This window comes from Galeopterus variegatus, unplaced genomic scaffold, assembly GCF_000696425.1.
Source record: "Galeopterus variegatus unplaced genomic scaffold, G_variegatus-3.0.2 Scaffold2147, whole genome shotgun sequence".
NCBI classification, from domain to species: domain Eukaryota; kingdom Metazoa; phylum Chordata; class Mammalia; order Dermoptera; family Cynocephalidae; genus Galeopterus; species Galeopterus variegatus.
Window position 1 is genome coordinate 81384 of NW_007728258.1, and position 17531 is coordinate 98914.

Sequence of the window (17531 nt, forward strand, 5' to 3'; positions counted from 1 at the left end):
TGGGTTGTGGAGATGAGGGGAGGCGGAGCCTGGGTGTGGACCCACACAGCCCAACAGGCGCTGGGGGCGGCTGCAGAAGGCTGCAGAAGGGCGGGGGCGACAGGAACAAGACAAGACGCCTCTGTGAGGCCCCGGGAGGCCCCAGCTTCTCGGAAAAGCCAAGAACAGAGAGTCCAGGGTGGTTAGAAGGACAGAGGAGAGGAAGGGGGCCCAGGTGGTGCTCCCCCCGCCCTTCTCCACACCCCCCTCACCACACCCCAGCCTCCATTAGAGGCAACTGAGAGTGAAGAGGCATAGGGGAGTATAGAAGAGAGACAAACTTTGGGGCAGGGAAATAGCGACACACTTGCATGCACACAGGAAGCCATCGGGACATGCGGGAAGGAAGGGGGCAGGGGGGCACTGAGGAGAGAGGGGCAGGGTCTGCAGGCCTCAGGGAAGCTCAGGCAGGGCTTAAGGACAGAGAGAGCAGAGATGCTGGCTGCAAAGGGGGCTTGTTCTGGAAGAGTTTCGGGACAGGGACCAGTAAAGGAAAAAGCATCTTCTCCACTGGGGTAGGGACCCAGTGAAAAAGCTCAAGAAAAGGGGATAAGGGGACATGAGAAATGTGAGCTTGAGGCCAGGACGGGGTAGGGGGAGCCAGTCCTGACCAGTCCTGACAGGGCCCAGACATCCAGTCTCAGGTTATTTTTATACTGCGGTTTGTGCCCAAGGCCAGGAAGGGGAAAGTGTTCTCATCCTCACACTCCCTGCCTTTCCTCCAGCAGTCCGAGGTGTTATTTTCTCCTTCAGGACAGAAGCCTCACATCCCTGGCTGCCCACCCCCCACCCCAGGGACCCAGGCATCCTGCCCCCAGCCCAGACTTGTTCCTCTTTTGGAGACAGGAAGCAGAAAGAGAAAGGATTTAACTCCTCAGCTGCTTCCCACCTCTCTCCCACTCCATGGTGGCCACCCCCAATAATCAATGCTGGAGAGGCCCAGATGCAGGGAACTAAGACAGACAACTGGGGGTGAAAAGGACAAACCAGCAAGCTCCCCTCCCTGTACTATGTTCCCCCCTCCCAATTCCTAAATTTCTCAGAGAAACGTGGCTTGGCAACAAAGCTGGAGATGGGGCTGGGATGGGTGGTTGGTGGAAAGGAAGAAAGACCCCCATGTTCAGGATGGGACTGCAATGGAGAGACTTACAATGGAAGCCTACCTTTCACTCCTCCCCCCAAACCCAGGTGGCTCTTCCCCCAGGGGCTCAGCTACCCAGCTGGGGCCTCTACTCTCCCCACCTAGAGCCTGAGGGGGTGAGACCAAGACACAAGGTGCGGCCTAGGTGAGGAGGCCTCAGAAGCTATAGGCTATATAATGGAGGTGAAGGCCAAAGAGAAAGAAAGAAGGTGCAGAATGCAGGGAAGAGGGAGCTTGAGAGAGAAAGCAAAGGAGGAGGAATAAATGTGATAGGTGACAATGACGTGACAGGTGACAATGGAATGGGGAGAGGGCAGGATACAGGTTAGGCCAAGGCTGAGATGGACGAGTACAGCCCCCCAGGCATCTACCCCAACCTGGAACCCAGCTCTTACCTGCCCTGTCTCCTCAGGAGCAACAAACTCCATCCTCAGCCGTGTGGCCCCATCTTTCCTTCTAGACAGGGGAGAGGTCCCTGCTGTGGAGCCCCCAGCCTCCACTTCCACCCTCAGGGAGGGCAGGGGCGTGGCGGCCTGGGATGTGCCCGCGCTATCCCCGGTCCCAGGCTCTGGGAGGCGCTGCTGGGGTGGGGAGACTGACAGTGGGGGTGTTTCTACCTTGGCCCTGCTGGGCACTACCAGCTGGCCTAGCCCCCCAGTTAAGGAGCGGGCCTGAGGTCCAGGGGATGTGGGGGGTGGGCGGAGCCAGGAGGTAGGGCCCTGAGACAGGCCGGGCGGTGGGGTAGGGGCGCCCAGGCCCAAGCTGGCCAGCTCCAACCTGGAATCCAAAGATCTGCCCCCGGTACCTCCCGAGGCCCCTCGAATTCCCTCCAGGAGCCGGCCAAAGCTCGGGGGCTCCAGGTCTCTCTCATAAACATCCACACACGTCCAACGACCTCTGCGATAAGGCTCTCCCAGGCCATGGGGTAGCTTCACCACCCGGAAACGGGAGGCGGGGACCCCAGGTGGTGGTGGGGAGCCATTCCGGGGGGTGCCCTTGCCCCCTGGATCAGGGCTGGGCTCCCCATTGGGCAGACGGGGAGGGGGCCCGGTGGGGGCCAGCAGGGCAGGGGGATCTGAATCCCCTGGGCTCCCTGGGCCCTCATAGTCCGTGGTGACACTGGTGATTTGGAAGCTACTCTTCTTCTTGCCCCCACTCATTGTCCCTAGGGCTCAGGACTGGGCCAAGGTGGGGGATGGAGGGGGTGGGGTCTCCTTGAAGGGGCTCAGGCACCCCTGGAACAGGGAGGCCACATGGTGGGGGCATCAGGGCCCCTGGCGACGTCTGGGTCTGACATGCGGGAGGGCCCTGTGAGAACTGGGGGTGCCTGGTAGGTGAAGGGAGGACAGGGTAGGGTAGGCAGCGGGAGGGGGGGCAGGGGCAGGTTTTTCCTGCTGCTGCTGTTGCCGCCGAACTCCAGAGCTGAGTTTGCAAACTGGAAAAAGAGAGAGTGAGAGAGAGTGAGAGTGTGTGTGCACTTGCGCGCGCAAGAAAGCAGTGGGCAGGCCACCTCTGGGGCTTCCTCTCTAGGAGCTGAATCGGGGAGGAAGGGGAAACCGCCAGAGACCCAGAGACAAGAGACAGGCAGAGATGACAGAGACCACAGCAGAGGGGACGGACCCGAGAGCAGGAAGAGGCAGCTGATACCCAAAGTTGGGCATTTCTTGCCTGGGATTCAAACTCACAGGACCCAAACTGTCCCAAGAGTGCAGGCTCCAGGGCTGGGCGAACCCAGGTGAAGCAGCTCCTCGACCTGGACTGGCTGCCCAGAGGCCTCTGCTGGGCCTCAAGGCCCCCACACCCGGGCTCCCACATCCCCCGGGCAGGCCCTGCCCCACCACCCCGAGCGCCCCGCCCAGCCCAGAGCCCTACCTCTCGGGCCTCGTCCACTGAGCTGAGCCGGGGGTCCCCGTGCCTATGATATCAGGATGTCCTTTCCCTGTGGCCTCCTGGCCCTGGGCAGTAGGGGGCACACAGACTGCGATCAGAGGCTGCCCAGTCCTCTTCGGGGGCTGCACCTCACCCTGCGAGGCATCTCTGTGGAAAGTTTGCTCTCCAGAAAAGGAACTCGCACCTCCTCGATGGAGCCCAGACGCGGCCTCTGAAGCCCCAAGGGTCTCCCAGCTGATGTGGGAGAGGGCGGCTCAGCCCCGCAAAGCTCCAAGTGGCAGTCGGCCTCAGTGGTCTGCACAAGTGCGTCTCCCAAGTCTCCTCCCGCGTGGCCCCACTGGGTCTGTCTCTCTGCCCCTTGGCTGCTCTCAGCCTCTGTCTCTCGGTCTTTCTCTTTCTGGGCTGTTGACAACCCCCACACCAGGAAGTCCTGCCTCCTCAGGCCTGCTGACTGCTCCTCTCCTCCTCCTCCTTCTTCCCCTCTTCCTCCCCTTCCTCCTCCCTCCCTCCCTCCTGAGGCTCCCAGCCAGCTGGCCCAGGGCCAGGTCTGCCACAGCCGCTGCTGTAGCAGTTGCTGCTGCTGCTGCAGCTCCTGGGGCCCCAAACAGATTCCCTTAACCCCACACCTGCTGGGCCCCAGCCCTGCTCTTCTTCGGAGGGAGGGGCTGTGGAGGGCGGAGAGAAAGGGGAGGAGTTTGCAGGGAGGCAAGGGATTCCCTTACTTGTAGGCACTTGCTGCCATTGGCTTACGGACACACAGAAGAGTCGGAAGGAACATGCCAGGCAGTGTACTGGGTGCCCAGTTGACCATAAGTGTCTAGTCCATGTCATGGCACAGCTGTGGCCGTCACTGTCACATCCTCTTTGGCTTTCACAGTCAGTGCATGAGGAAGATGACTACTTATTTTATAGAGTTATTATGAACATTTTCAAACATGCCCAAAAATAAAGAAAATAGTATAATGAACTCCCAGGTATCCATCATGTAGCGTGAACAATTCTGAACTCAGCCAGTCTTGTTTTATCTACGCCTTCAATATCTTTTCTTGTATTTTGCTGGAGTATTTGCCAGACATCTTATTATTCCCCTTCTTAGATGTGGAAATCGAGACCCAGGAAGTTAAAAAAGGCCATCAGTGGTAGAACAGGGACATTCCACACTCTCACTGTGTCTTTGTCCAGCCCCCCTATAGAGAAATACATGAAGAACTGCAGGTGCAGATGCTGACCTGCACTTTCTCCCAAATGCTGAACACACAGGGATGTCCATATAGTCACCCACACATGCACCTGAAAACCCTGGCTGGCCACAAGCATGGGCCCCTCCCCTACCTCAGCCCCTTTCCACCTCTCCCATCCCATCCATTGCTCATTATACAGGAGAATCCACACACACTCATAAAGGGCTTACTATGTCCTCGGCAAAACCAAGGAAGAAAGAATAACCTCCAACTGCCAGTTTTCTCTCTCTCTTTTTTTTTAAATTTTTCTCTTTTTTGGCACCCCAACCAACATTCTGAAGGGAAATATTTCAGCAAAAGCAGTATCTAAAGGCCACATCTGCCTTCACTCCAAGGTTCAGAAAGAAACGGATTCTAATTAATTTTGGTCAATGGAACCATTCTCAAGTATATTAAAAATTCCTCACTGAATTTCTAAACGGCCCGGGAAGACAGATGGAGTGGGTTTTGAACTCCAGCTAAGGAAACTGAGGTTCAGATTCAGAGGTATTAAGTTATTTGCCCAAGCCCTCAGAGACAGTTCGACGGTACTTGAAAAAGTTCATGAAAAGGACTGGCCCGTGGCTCACTTGGGAGACTGGTGCTGATACCAAGGCCACGGGTTTGGATCCCTATAAAGGGATGGCCAGTTCACTCACTTGGGAGAGCGTGGTGCTGACAACACCAAGTCAAGGGTTAAGATCCCCTTAAATGGTCTTTTGTCACACTCTCCCGAGTGAGCCACGGGCCGGCCCTAACTGGTCTTTTGAAAAAAAAAGTTCATGAAAAGGACTTGCCCGTGGCTCACTTGGGAGACTGGTGCTGATACCAAGGCCACGGGTTTGGATCCCTATAAAGGGATGGCCAGTTCACTCACTTGGGAGAGCGTGGTGCTGACAACACCAAGTCAAGGGTTAAGATCCCCTTAAATGGTCTTTTGTCAGCACCACGCTCAGCCAGTGAGCGAACCGGCCATCCCTATATGGGATCCGAACCCGGGGCCTTGGTGTTATCAGCACCACACTCTCCCGAGTGAGCCACGGGCCGGCCCTAAATGGTCTTTTGAAAAAAAAAGTTCATGAAAAGATTCATATTATTTTTTAGTTCTATGTTTCCATGAATCTTTTGAAGGGCCCTTGTGTCTAATAGCACCAGGACTATAACTGGTCTGTCTGACTCCTATTCTAATGGTCTTTCTCACTTTCCTCCTTTCTCAGCTTGCACTCATGGAAATTTCTAATCACTCTTTAGGCTTAGGCAAATATAAAACCATGCAACTCCTGCCCACCCCCCTTTATGTATTTTTTTTTTCCTTTTTGTCTTTTTTCGTGACTGGTAACGGAATCGCAACCCTCAGTGTCGCGCCTGCACCGCGACCGGCAACGGGATCGCAACCCTCGGTGTCACGTCCACGTCCGCACCGTGCTCAACCAGTGAGCGGACCGGTCTCTATATGGGATCCGAACCCTCGGCGGGAGCGCTGCCGCACTCCCAAGTGCCGCACTCTACCAAGTGCGCCACCGGGCCGGCCCTATGTTTTTTTTTTTGTTTGTTTTTTGTTTTTTGTCTCTATTAAAATGCATCTGTACTCCTGAGGCCTCCCAAGCCGTGAGGTCCAGGAAGCAGCCTCCCACATGTCCCCCACCTTCTTCCCTCTGTCTCCTGCAGTACCTCTCCCCTCTGACAACATTCAGAACACAGCCCTAGCTGCGCCTCCTTCCTTCGTGCTGACTCCCTACAAAGTATTCAGAACTTATCTTTGGACCCATCTTCTGCCTGGGACCTTGTTGGTCTCTGCGGAAATGTTTGTTGAATGAATTCACACAAATTAATTCATACTAAAGTGTAAATGAGAGACGACTTATATGTGTTTTAATGTATTACCTCTCCTGGGAGCATATATAATATTCTTTATGTACGGGGGGCCCTTTACAACTTACAAAGCATTTTGGTATTACTTTACCGCCCTTTTCCTCCCAACCACGGTATTGAGGTAGGTATGGGATGAGGCATCTCCCAGAGAGGTTTTGGGATTTGCCAAAGGCCACACAGCACATCTGCAAAGACTGCTATATAAAGTAGCATTGGGCCGGCCCGTGGCTCACTCGGTAGAGTGCGGTGCTAATAACACCAAGGCCCCGGGTTCAGATCCTATATAGGGATGGCCAGTTTGCTCACTGGGTGAGCGTAGTGCTGACAACACCAAGCCAAGGGTTGAGATCCTCTTACCGGTCATCTTTAAAAAAAAAAAAAAAAAAAAAGTAGCATTCACAGGTTCCAGTGATTAGGACCGACCTACCTTTGGGGGACCCATTTTTCAGTCAATTAAGGGTGGAACTGAGGTCTCTTGAAGCTAAGTTACCCTGCGACAGAGCTGTGTGCCAAAGAAATTTCGCAGGGAGGAATTTCTCAAGGCGCTGATGAGAAAGGTGATGGGGGAGAGGGCGAGGTCGCGTCCCTCAACGGCCCCGAGACTGCACCCGGGCGGTGGCCACGGTGGTCACAGTCAGAGGCCGACGCTGGTGCTCCCAGGTAACGGCGGACGGCGCCAGCAGTCAAAGGTTACGGGGAGATGACTTGGCCACGGGGGCGGACAGGCGGGAGACTTTGGCCCAGACTGTGGAACAAGGTCCGGGCGCCTGGGAGGCTGCAGGGGAGGACGCCCAGCACCAAGCGAGCCAACTCCGGTGCCCTCCCCGCACCTGGGGAGCGGCGAGGAATAGGGGGTGAGGCCAAGGGAGCACGCCCCCTGCTGGCCAGAGACGCAAATCGTCCGGCTCCCGACTCTTGGAGCCCGTCCGCCGGGAAAGCGGCCCCCACTGCCGACCTCACCTCCTCTCTGCACCCCGGGTCCCGCAGCCGCGGCCCCCGCCCGACGCCGTGTGCGGACCAAGGGAGCGCCAGGCGCACGGGGTTCGCGGGTGGGTACGGGCTCCAGCTGCCGCTGGGGGGCGCCGCTGCGCGCGGCTCTCCGCTCCGCTCCGCAGGGCCTAGGAGACTGAACCCAGCACTGCCCGGCCGGACAGAGGGCGAGGGACACCGAGGAGCGGACGCCCCTAGGCGGGGGCAGGCTGGCGCCAGGCCACCGAAGCCCCACGACCTTCCTCCGAGTCCTCCACTGCGGACTCCGCGGCTCTCGTACCCCCTACCCCGCCTAGCGACGTAACGCGCCGCGGCCGCTCCCACTCCGTCCTTGGAGGGTGTGGAAGGGTGGGTTTGGGGCCGGGGGCGGGTCTGGGGGCGGACCCGGAGGCGGGGCTGTCTCTGCGGCAGGGCCCAGCTCCGCTCCCCACCGGTCTCTCTGTGTCTCTCCTCCTCCCTCCTCCTGCTCCGGGCGGAGCCCGGCATGGGGGGGCCGGCGCCCGACAGGCCAGGTACGGTGATGTAGAAATTGGGGAGGCTTGGTACGGGGAGGTGGGGGTGGGGGGACAAGGGGCAGAGAGGATTGGCGGGGCGGGAAGCGGAGAAACCCGGGGGTAGCAGCACACGGGAAAGGGGAGGGGGGCACGGGAACCTGAGGCCCTTGGATGGAGAGGGGGGATGAAGCAGGCCAGGTTTGGAACAAACAGGGGAAGGGAGAGGACGGCAGTGAGGAGGGGCGCCAGGGAGGAGAAGTGAGGCTGAAGGCGAAAAGCAAGAGTGTGTGTTTGGGGGAGAGCAGAGCAGGTATGGAGGCCGCAGCTCAGAAGGTAGCAATGGGGCCAGACTGGAGACCCCCGGGTGGGATTGAGGGGCGGGGACTGGAAGAGGGAAGCCGGGGGGGCTCCCAAATCCTGGAGGAGGAAGAAGGGGATTTGGGCCATCAGCGAGGGAGGGAGGCGGAGACCATTGCTGAGGGGCCAGGGAGCAGGAATAGGGGAGGCCCAGGCCCAGGGAAGGACTGGAAGTGGGGGATGAGAGGGAATGGAGATGGATGGATGGGTGGTATTTTAGATGCCAACTCGGAGTGCCCTCATCCTTCCTTCAGCATCCCCACCCTGCCCTCATGACATCCCCCAAGCCTCAGGGCCCAAGAGGGGGTGGGGACAGGCTCCCCCTGCCCCAGTGGGGTGCAATGTACGCAGGTAGGCCCTGGGCATAACTCCTCGTCTGTAGGTGTGTCCAGCTCCGTGTAGCAGATTTATGTGTGTCTGGAGGTCTGTGTGTGTCTGTGGGTGTGTCGGTGGGTGTTTATGTCTGTGTGTGCCTGCCTGTTCCTAGGTTTGTGTTTACCTATGGCAATCTATGTGTATGGTCCTCTCCTTGTAGGTATGTGTCTGTGGCTGGGTGGTATGTGTGTCCGTTTGGCTGTTATACGTTTATGGGGCCTGTCTGTGTGGTGGATCAGGATGTATTTACATAGGATGGGAATCTGTGTCAACCTGATCTCTCCACAGAGTGTATCTGTGGCTCTTAACACCTTTATCTGGGTGTGTGGCTCTGTTACACATGTACATCTGTGTCTGTCTGTCTGTGGGTCATAGAAGCCGTGTTGGGTTTTCTGTGCCTCTCTGTGTTTTCCTCTCTGAGGACCTGAGTCATGTCTCTGCTCCTTTTTCTCTCTTATTCATTCCTGGCCCCCACCTACCCCACATCTTTCTTTTTTTCCTTCCCACCTTTTCCCACAAAGTGGATCCGGGACCCAGGGAGGGCCACCCCCCGGGCCTGGTGGCACTGAGCAGGGCCGCCCAGCCCCCACCTGCTGCCCCACGACATGAACCTCCTCTACCGAAAGACCAAGCTGGAGTGGAGGCAGCACAAGGACGAGGAGGCCAAGAGGAGGTAAGGCTGTGGCCCCAGACTGCCCCTTTGCCTGTCCCACCTTTGCCTGCCCCACCTTTGCCTGCCCCCTTGCTCAGCCACAGCCCTTCCTGGGGCTCAACAGCCTTGTAGTTAGCGAGATCTCTGATCTCAGGGTCTGTGCTCCGTACAGAATGGCTGGAGTAGCCCACACCCTATCCCAGCCCTGCTTCTAGCTGTGGTCCCTATCCTGGCTTCCTGGGGGGCTTCCAGCCCCAGAGCACCCTGTTGGCTCTTCCCCATCCCCAAAGGCCGAGTCACTCCTTTCTGACTCACCTCTGGTCTGTGGTCTTCTCCTCTCTGTCAATTTGGGGCCGGCCGCTGGCTCTTCTGTCACCTGACCTTGGAAGGGGCAGGCCCCACCACCCTCATGGGGTCCAGGGATGGGGTCCTTTCAGGGGCATCAGAGAACATCCATTTGGCCCCCTCCCAGTCTTCTCTGCTGGGGGAGGTGAGTGGCCAAGTGACAGGGTTATTTGCGTGTGTGGTGGGGGGGATGTGCAGGCTGGGTCCCCGTCCCCCCACCCCATCCCTGCTTGCCTTCTCTCCTTGCCCTCCCCGGGACCTGGGGCCTGGCTTCTCCCATCTCACTCTCTTCTCCTCTTCACTCCCATTGACTGCACAGCCTCTTGGAGCTTGACTCAGAGCCACCTCCCTGCTCCTTTCTCCCTCCTCGCAACTGTGGAGTGTAATTCTTGTTGTTAATTAGATTAATCAGAGCAATCGCTGCAGCGATCTCTCCCTAATGAAGGGTTAGTAGACAGGGCCTTAATGAGAGCCCACCCCACAGCAGCTCTCCCCTCTTCCCTGCCAGCCAGCCCCCCCTTCGCTCACACAGAAGCTCGGGGAGAGTGAAAAGGAATGGGGGTGAGTCTGGGAGGGTGACAGGGAGAGGACAGCACCAAGGGAGAGGGAGGAAGGGAAGAAAAAGGATCAGCCCCGGGAGGATGCTCTTGTGATGCGGCAGCACATCCCGCATTTGGGAGAGGAGGCGCCCTGTGGGGGCGTAGGCTGTAGTAGCTGGACATGAGGGGAAGCCAGGGGCCAGGTGTGGGCCAGTGTGAGAGTGAGAAGGAGCTGAGGAGCTGTGGTAGCAGGTGTGTCCATGTGTCAGACGGACTGCATTGCCCAGGTTTGCATCTCCCTATATTTAAGGCCATCCACACGTGTGCTGTATCTACCTAGGCTGGGATCCACTAGCTCTGGAGAGGCTCCCCTGCACACAAACTCACCCCTTCTCTCATCCCTGCCCCCAATTGCCTTGCCTTTAGTAAACATAGGAATTCTGCCTGAAGCTCCTACATCTGTGTCTTGGACCCTCAGGCACCCACCCATCCCCACCCTAGTCTCTCTTCCTCCTCCCCGGTAGGCCACGGGGTTGCCAGCACCTCTTTGGGTGGAGGCCCAGTCCTGAGGCCCAACGTCTGCTCTGTTCTGGTCTTCTCTCCCCAGCTCCAGTAAGGACGTGGCCCCCGCAGGCCCGGCAGCGGGGCCTGGGGCTGGCGCAGGGCCTGGGGTCCGTGTACGGGACATCGCCTCACTGCGCCGCTCCCTCAGGATGGGCTTCATGACGATGCCCGCCTCCCAGGAGCACACCCCACACCCCTGCCGCAGCGCCATGGCCCCACGCTCCCTCTCCTGCCACTCGGTGGGCAGCATGGACAGTGTGCCGGGTGGACCTGGGGGGGGCGGTGGGGGTCTCACCGAGGACAGCAGCACCCGAAGACCCCCAGCGAAGCCCCGGAGACACCCCAGCACCAAGCTCAGCATGGCAGGGTCAGGAGCAGAGACACCCCCTGGCAAGAAAGCAGGTGAGATACCCGCCACCTCTCCCCAGGGGGAGCTGAGAGCTGGGAGGATCCACTCCAGGCCAGGGGAGGCCTGTGGGGAGGGTTCATTCAGGGAAGAACCAAGGAAGTGGAAGGTTCCATTCTCAAAAGGAAGGGGGGGTCCTTTTGGATAGGCCTGAGAAGAACCATTCAAGGGCAGGGGACACTCCCTGAAAAGTCTGTTCTTGGGAAAGGCGTGGTGGCCTTGGAGGGACATGAGAGTGGGGGAGAATTTAAGGTAGGAGCTGCAGATTCTGACTGGTTAAAAAAAAGGAACCCTCTAGGGTTATAAGCTGAAGGGTGTGGGAAAAAGGAAGAGGCAGATATGTCCTTGCAGATGGGTCAAGAGGTCAGAAGGGGTCCCCCCATTTCCTTCCCCCATTAAAAGCCCAGTTTATTTTTCTCTTTTCCATCCTGCCCAGGCTTACAGAAGCCAACCCCAGAAGGACGAGAGTCCAGCCGGAAGGTTCCTCCACAGAAGCCCAGGCGAAGCCCCAACACCCAGCTCTCTGTCTCCTTCGATGAGTCCTGCCCCCCAGCCCCGTCTCCTCGAGGGGGGAACCTGCCCCTTCAGCGCCTCAGTAGGGGGTCCCGGGTAGCTGGGGACCCTGATGTGGGTGCCCAGGAAGAAGAGCCTGTGTACATTGAGATGGTGGGGGATGTCTTCAGGGGAGGAGGACGAAGCGGGGGCTTGACAGCACCTCTTCTTGGGGGTGGAGGCCCGACCCCTCCAGCTGGCACTGACTCGGACTCAGAAGAGAGTGAGGCCATATATGAGGAGATGAAGTACCCACTTCCCGAAGAGGCAGGGGAAGGCCGGGCCAACGGGGCTGCTCCATTGATGGCAACCTCCCCACCACAACAGCCTCATGCCCTTCAGCCCCACACCCACCGCCGCCCAGCTTCAGCCCTCCCGAGCAGAAGGGACGGGACGCCCACCAAGACTACTTGTGAAATCCCCCCACCCTTCCCCAACCTCCTTCAGCACCGCCCTCCACTCCTGGCCTTCCCCCAAGCCAAGTCTGCTTCCCGAACCCCTAGTGATGGGGTCTCGAGGCTACCAGTCCTCTGCCACTCCAAGGAGCCAGCTGGCTCCACCCCAGCTCCCCAAGTGCCTGCACGGGAGCGGGAGACACCTCCCCCACCGCCTCCACCTCCTGCTGCCAACCTGCTGCTGCTGGGACCATCGGGCCGGGCCCGGAGCCACTCGACACCGTTGCCACCCCAGGGCTCTGGCCAGCCCCGGGGGGAGCGGGAGCTCCCCAACTCACACAGCATGATCTGCCCCAAGGCAGTGGGGGTGCCGGCAGCCCCTGCTGCCCCAGCCGCCTTGCTCCCCGGTCCCCCCAAGGACAAGGCCGTGTCTTACACCATGGTGTACTCGGCAGTCAAGGTGACCACGCACTCCGTCCTGCCAGCTGGTCCACCCCTGGGTGCTGGGGAGCCAAAGACAGAGAAGGAGATCTCAGTCCTTCATGGGATGCTGTGTACCAGCTCAAGGCCCCCTGTGCCAGGGAAGTCCAGCCCCCACAGCGGGGCCATGGGTACAGCAGCTGGGGTCTTCCACCACCGCGGCTGCCTGGCCTCCCCCCACGGCCTTCCAGACCCAACTGCAGGCCCCCTGACTCCCCTCTGGACCTACCCAGCTGCAGCAGCTGGGCTCAAGAGACCCCCTGCCTATGAGAGCCTCAAGGCTGGGGGGGTGCTGAATAAGGGCTGTGGAGTGGGGGCCCCACCCCCCATGGTCAAGATCCAGCTGCAGGAGCAAGGGACTGATGGGGGTGCCTTTGCCAGCATCTCCTGCGCCCACATCATCGCCAGTGCAGGGTCACCAGAGGAAGAAGAGGAGGAGATGGGCACCACAACATTTGGGGCAGGCTGGGCTCTGCAGAGGAAAGTCCTGTATGGAGGGAGGAAGGCAAAGGAGCTGGACAGTGAGTAACGTGTGGGGAAGGGAGGCTGGGGGGAGCTAGGGATGTCAGTGATGGTCTGGGGGAGGTGCTGGAGGGGTTATTTGGAAGTCACAGCCCAATATCCTGGTCTGGGAAGTTCTCTGGGAGACTGGAGGGATAGGAGTGGGCGACAGCATGAAGGGCTAGAGTCCCTGTGCTTGGGCTGGAGTCCCCGTGCGTGCGCTGGAGGGGCAGGAAGATATGGGATGAGAGGGTAGAATCTGGACCTATCCTGCTCTACTCCCCGTCCCTCCTTTCCCTGCGCTGCTGGAGTGTGTGTTTGTGAGTGTGTGCACACTAGGAGCTAAACACAGCTGCCTCCCAGCTGTTACCATGGCAACCCATCCAGACAGGAGGGAGAGGAGAGGGAGGCCCCTACCGTTGCCTGGCAACACAATGCTCTGCCAGGCCTACTCAGAGATGAGCTTAGTTCACATGCAGCCCTTCCCCCCAATTCCTACCCCTTTCAGGGTCAGGATTTGGGATTCTCTCCCTTCTAGGGAACAGCCCCTGGTCTTGGTCTCAGGGTGGTGGTCATTCTTGGCCCTATCTGGGACTGGAGGGGCCTGAAAGCTAAAGCTGGGGTATGGGTGTGGGGGGCCTCTGACCAAGGAAAAGAATTTGGAAGCAGCAAATAAATATGATTCTCAGCCCCAGGGGATGGCACCAATGGGTGGAAAAGATGGCAGTAGTGGGGTTCCTCCTGTGTGTATGTGAATGTGTGTGTGTGTGTTGGGTGAGTGTGATGTAGGTCTCTCCCATCCCTGCTGTGACTTGCAAAGGGGGCAGTTATGTCTCCTGGTCTACCCATGCTGCAGCGTGTGTGGCTGGGGGGACAGAAGGACCCCTTCTACATGCAGGCACTCAGCTCTCCTTGTTATCCCAGCAGAGGTTGAGGACAGTGCCCGGGCCTGGAATGGCAGTGCTGAGGGTCCAGGCAAGGTGGAACGTGAGGACAGGGGCCCTGTGACATCAGGGATCCCAGTAAGGAGCCAGGGGGCAGAGGGCCTGCTGGCCAGGATCTACCACGGAGGGGACCGAGCAGGGAGCCGCACAGCGCTGCCCATACCCTGCCAGACCTTCCCTGCCTGCCACCGCAATGGAGGTGACACCCTGCTCACATACATGTGTACACAGATGGGGTGGGCTGGGGGGAATCTCCCAGGGTCTAGCCTATCCTATCCTGATCTCCTATCACCTGTTCACATCCATGTCCAGGGCCCTAAATCTTAACACCACATCTGCATTTCCCTTTCGTCTGCTGATGAGACAGGGGTTAGCCTGGACTTGGCTCTCCCGAGGGAACTGGGGGGCGGGGGCAGACCTGGAGGCCCCTGCCCTCCTGACGCCTTCTTCCCCTCAGACTTCACCGGAGGCTACCGCCTGGGTCGCTCCGCCTCCACCTCCGGAGTCCGGCAGGCCGCGCTCCACACGCCCCGGCCCTGCAGCCAGCCCAGGGATGTCCCGAGCCAGGTGAGGCTTGTTTTTTCCTTTTATTTGTGAAGGAGCAGGTAAAGAAGGCTTGGGTGTGGAAAGAAAGGGATCGGGCAGGCTGAGGCCGGAGCCAGCGTTGCTGGCACAGACTAGTGGGGATTCGGTAGGGAGAGTGAGGGGGTCGGGGAAGGATCGCGGGAAGGGGCTGCTTAGGTTGGGCTGAGATGCAGGGCCCTGCTTGGAGATCATTCAGGGCCACCGCTAGCCGACAGTGCTCCTTTGTGCGATTTAGAAGAAGGACCCCCACTGGGGGGACCAATTAGAAAAATGCATCCGTCTGGGAAGACAGTTTATAAAAGGTGCCCCTTCCTCAGGGTCAGACAGGCGCAGCGTGGCACCAGGGGCACAGCGTGGCCGGGCAAGAGGTGCGGGGGCTGGATTTCTGCCTTCGTGCGCCCCCACAGCTAGGGGGAGAGGACAGAGGCCGTGGGGGTGAAAGCGGACTTGTTTCCAGGGGAAGACGTCGGTCTCAGCAGTGGGGACTCACCCCGGTCTCTCTGGGGTCTTTGACACCCCCGCCCACTTTTTTCCGCAGACCCACCCCGCGCTGCCGCTGCCGCTGCCGCTGCCACTGCCGCCGCAGCCGGCCCGCGAGCGCGACGGCAAGCTGCTGGAGGTGATCGAGCGCAAGCGCTGCGTGTGCAAGGAGATCAAGGCGCGCCACCGCCCCGACCGGGGCCTCTGCAAGCAGGAGAGCATGCCTATCCTCCCCAGCTGGCGGCGGGGGCCCGAGCCCCGCAAGGCCGGCACCCCGCCCTGCCGCCGGCAGCACACGGTCCTCTGGGACACTGCCATCTGAGGAGCGCGGGAGGCCGGGGAGTGGACTGGGGAGCGGGGCGGGGCATGCCCGGCTCTCCCGGGAGACTTGCCTTGAAAGACTGAAGGACCAGGGAGAGAGAGCCAGGGAGAACCCCTCCCCTCCACCCTAGTCCCCCAAGACGGGGACTCTGCCAAGCCTTTCAGCCTTGGGGTGCCAACAGCACCAATAAATCTGGGGGAGGAGGAGCGTTCGCTTGACGTTGGGGGTGAGTCACTCCTGCTCTCTCCCCACCAAGAGGTAGACTCCTTCTGAGAGAGCCGAGACCAAGCCAGAGGTCAGCATGGGGAAAGAGGGAAGGAGGGAAGGGTTCAGGAGGAAGAAGGGGGGGTGGGACAAATGAAGGAGAGAGACTAGAGTGAGAGGTAGAAGAGCTCTTTTATAGAGTGGGGAGTAAGGGAGGGCTATTTATTTTGTTATTTATTTTAATCTGGAGGGCAATTCTGGGCCTACTCCTGAGCAGGGAGTGAAGAATCAAGGCCAAGTTTCCACTCCCAATGCCAATGTCCAAAGGCCCACCATCCACGCCCACCCCAAAGCTAGGGAGGGTCTGCATGGGGAGTGGAATGAGAAAAGGAAGGGGCTCAGGTAAACAGAGGGCAGAAAACTATTTACAGTATTTACAATTTGCCAGAATTTGGTAGTGAGCGTGGCCTGCTCTGAAACAGGCATCTTACTTAGTTCTGGGGTGAGGGTCTAGTGCCAGGGATGGGCGGGGTGATGGGGAAGGAGGGAAATTTTAGTGGGTGGGGGGTGGGCAGGGTATTTATTTAAATCAAAAAACAAAAAAACAGAAGAGATGTCAAGACCTTTTTTTTAATTCCTTTCTTTTCAGAATAATATATTAAAAGACTAATGATCCTAGAGCTGGCTTCTTCTATTTCACAGTGTACTCTGCCGTTCTTACTCTCGCTTCTTTTTCCATCTTGCCCTTGGTTGGTGGGAGTTGCAGGTTCTGTGTAGGGGGTGAGTAGCTGTGGCCAGTAACATAGGGAGAGGTGGAGTCTCAGGTAAGCCTTGGGGAATGTCACCATGCAGTGAATCTGTAAGCATTTATTGAGTATCTAATGTGTTCTTAGCAATGCACTGATGTAGAAGGAATATTGAGACATGAAGTTTGCCCTCAAGCACCTTATAGTCTACTCAAGGGGATGAAACACACAAGACAACAGTAGCCTATGCTGCAGGAGTAAGAGAGGGAGAGGGCTGGAATCATCCAAGAAGGCTACCTGGAAAGTGAGCCTAAAAGGACAGGTAAGGTTTGGATGAGCAAAGGGGAGGAGGGAGAGCCCTAAGTCATAGTATGATTGTCTATGGAATAGTAGGAGATGGGGGAGGAGGGGAGGGGACAGGTAGTGTATTTACATGATGCAGAGGGCAATATGGAGTCCAGCCATGATGATCAACCTCAAAGCAAGTGCTGGTCCTCAGGAAAGAATCAAAGGAATCCTGCTGGGAGGCGATCTGTCACCAGGGAGCAGGATATGGAGGGTGCGTGGGAGGAGTGGGGGCAAGGGACAGTTAGTTGCCAGATGCAGCTGAAAGAAAACATCCTCAAGATGAGGCTGAAGCAGTGGAATTGGTCATATGCGAAGCCCAAGTGTGGAGATCCAGTGACTGGGAAAATGAAAGAGCTAGAATGTGGGGTTGAGAGGGACTTTGAAGGAAGAACACTGAATTTGAAGCAATGGTGAATAATCAGGCAGGTTGATAGGTTTGTTACCCGCTAGAACAGAGTTTCCAGAAATGCGGTATATGAAACAAGATTTTTTTTTTTTTTTTTTTTTTGGCAGCTGGCCGCTATGGGCATCCGAACCTGTGGCCTTGGTGTCATAAGGCTGTGCTCTAACCAATTGAACTAACCGGCCAACCCAAGAGATGTTTTTAAGTGATATGAAGAAGAACATTATTTAAAACTTTAATAGTTTTGTGTTTATTTTCATTCATATTAGAAAAGTTATAACCAGCACATCGGGCTACATATTATTATTTCATGGATGTTATTGCACAAGATAAAGCTCAATTTATTTTTAATGAGTTAGTTTGAAAAAAAATATTAAGCAAATACATAATTCTACAAGCTGCATACAGAATATGAAAAATTATGACAGTGGTATGCAAATTTTTGAAATTTAGGAAATACCAAGTTAGAAGTAAAATGATAGTTTGAGAGACAGGATAAGACTGTGGACATTAGGAGTTATCAACATAGAAATGGTACTCAAGGTCAAGACAGGTGAACTCTGTAAGGGAGGATGTGGCTAGAGATAAGAGTTAAGAACAAAATATAAACAAGCAGTAGCTTTTTTATAATTAGTTAGAAAATTAATGGAAGGATATATCCCATTCACAAGAGGAAAAAACACCATA

The 17531-nt window shown here is 57.3% G+C and overlaps 2 protein-coding genes across 3 annotated transcripts in view; one reads left to right on the top strand and one right to left on the bottom strand.

Moving 5' to 3' along the window:
* TSC22D4 (TSC22 domain family, member 4) overlaps positions 1-3458 on the bottom strand; it is a 16005-nt gene extending 12547 nt beyond the window's left edge. For both annotated transcript variants that reach the window (XM_008580694.1, XM_008580695.1), the window contains exons 1-2: positions 3053-3458; positions 1576-2615 (exon numbers count right to left, since the gene is read on the bottom strand). In XM_008580694.1, coding sequence (XP_008578916.1) covers positions 1576-2340 — 765 coding nt within the window. In that variant the 5' untranslated portion in view covers positions 2341-2615; positions 3053-3458. The remainder of the gene's footprint in view (positions 1-1575; positions 2616-3052) is intronic.
* A 4142-nt stretch (positions 3459-7600) lies between these two features.
* Positions 7601-17130, top strand: NYAP1 (neuronal tyrosine-phosphorylated phosphoinositide-3-kinase adaptor 1). The gene is made up of 8 exons (XM_008580696.1): positions 7601-7664; positions 8900-9051; positions 10522-10880; positions 11321-12832; positions 13737-13955; positions 14214-14323; positions 14880-16415; positions 16955-17130. The coding sequence occupies exons 2-7, from the start codon at positions 8984-8986 to the stop codon at positions 15141-15143; spliced, it is 2532 nt and encodes an 843-aa protein (XP_008578918.1). The 5' UTR covers positions 7601-7664; positions 8900-8983; the 3' UTR covers positions 15144-16415; positions 16955-17130.
* Positions 17131-17531: the final 401 nt, after the last annotated feature.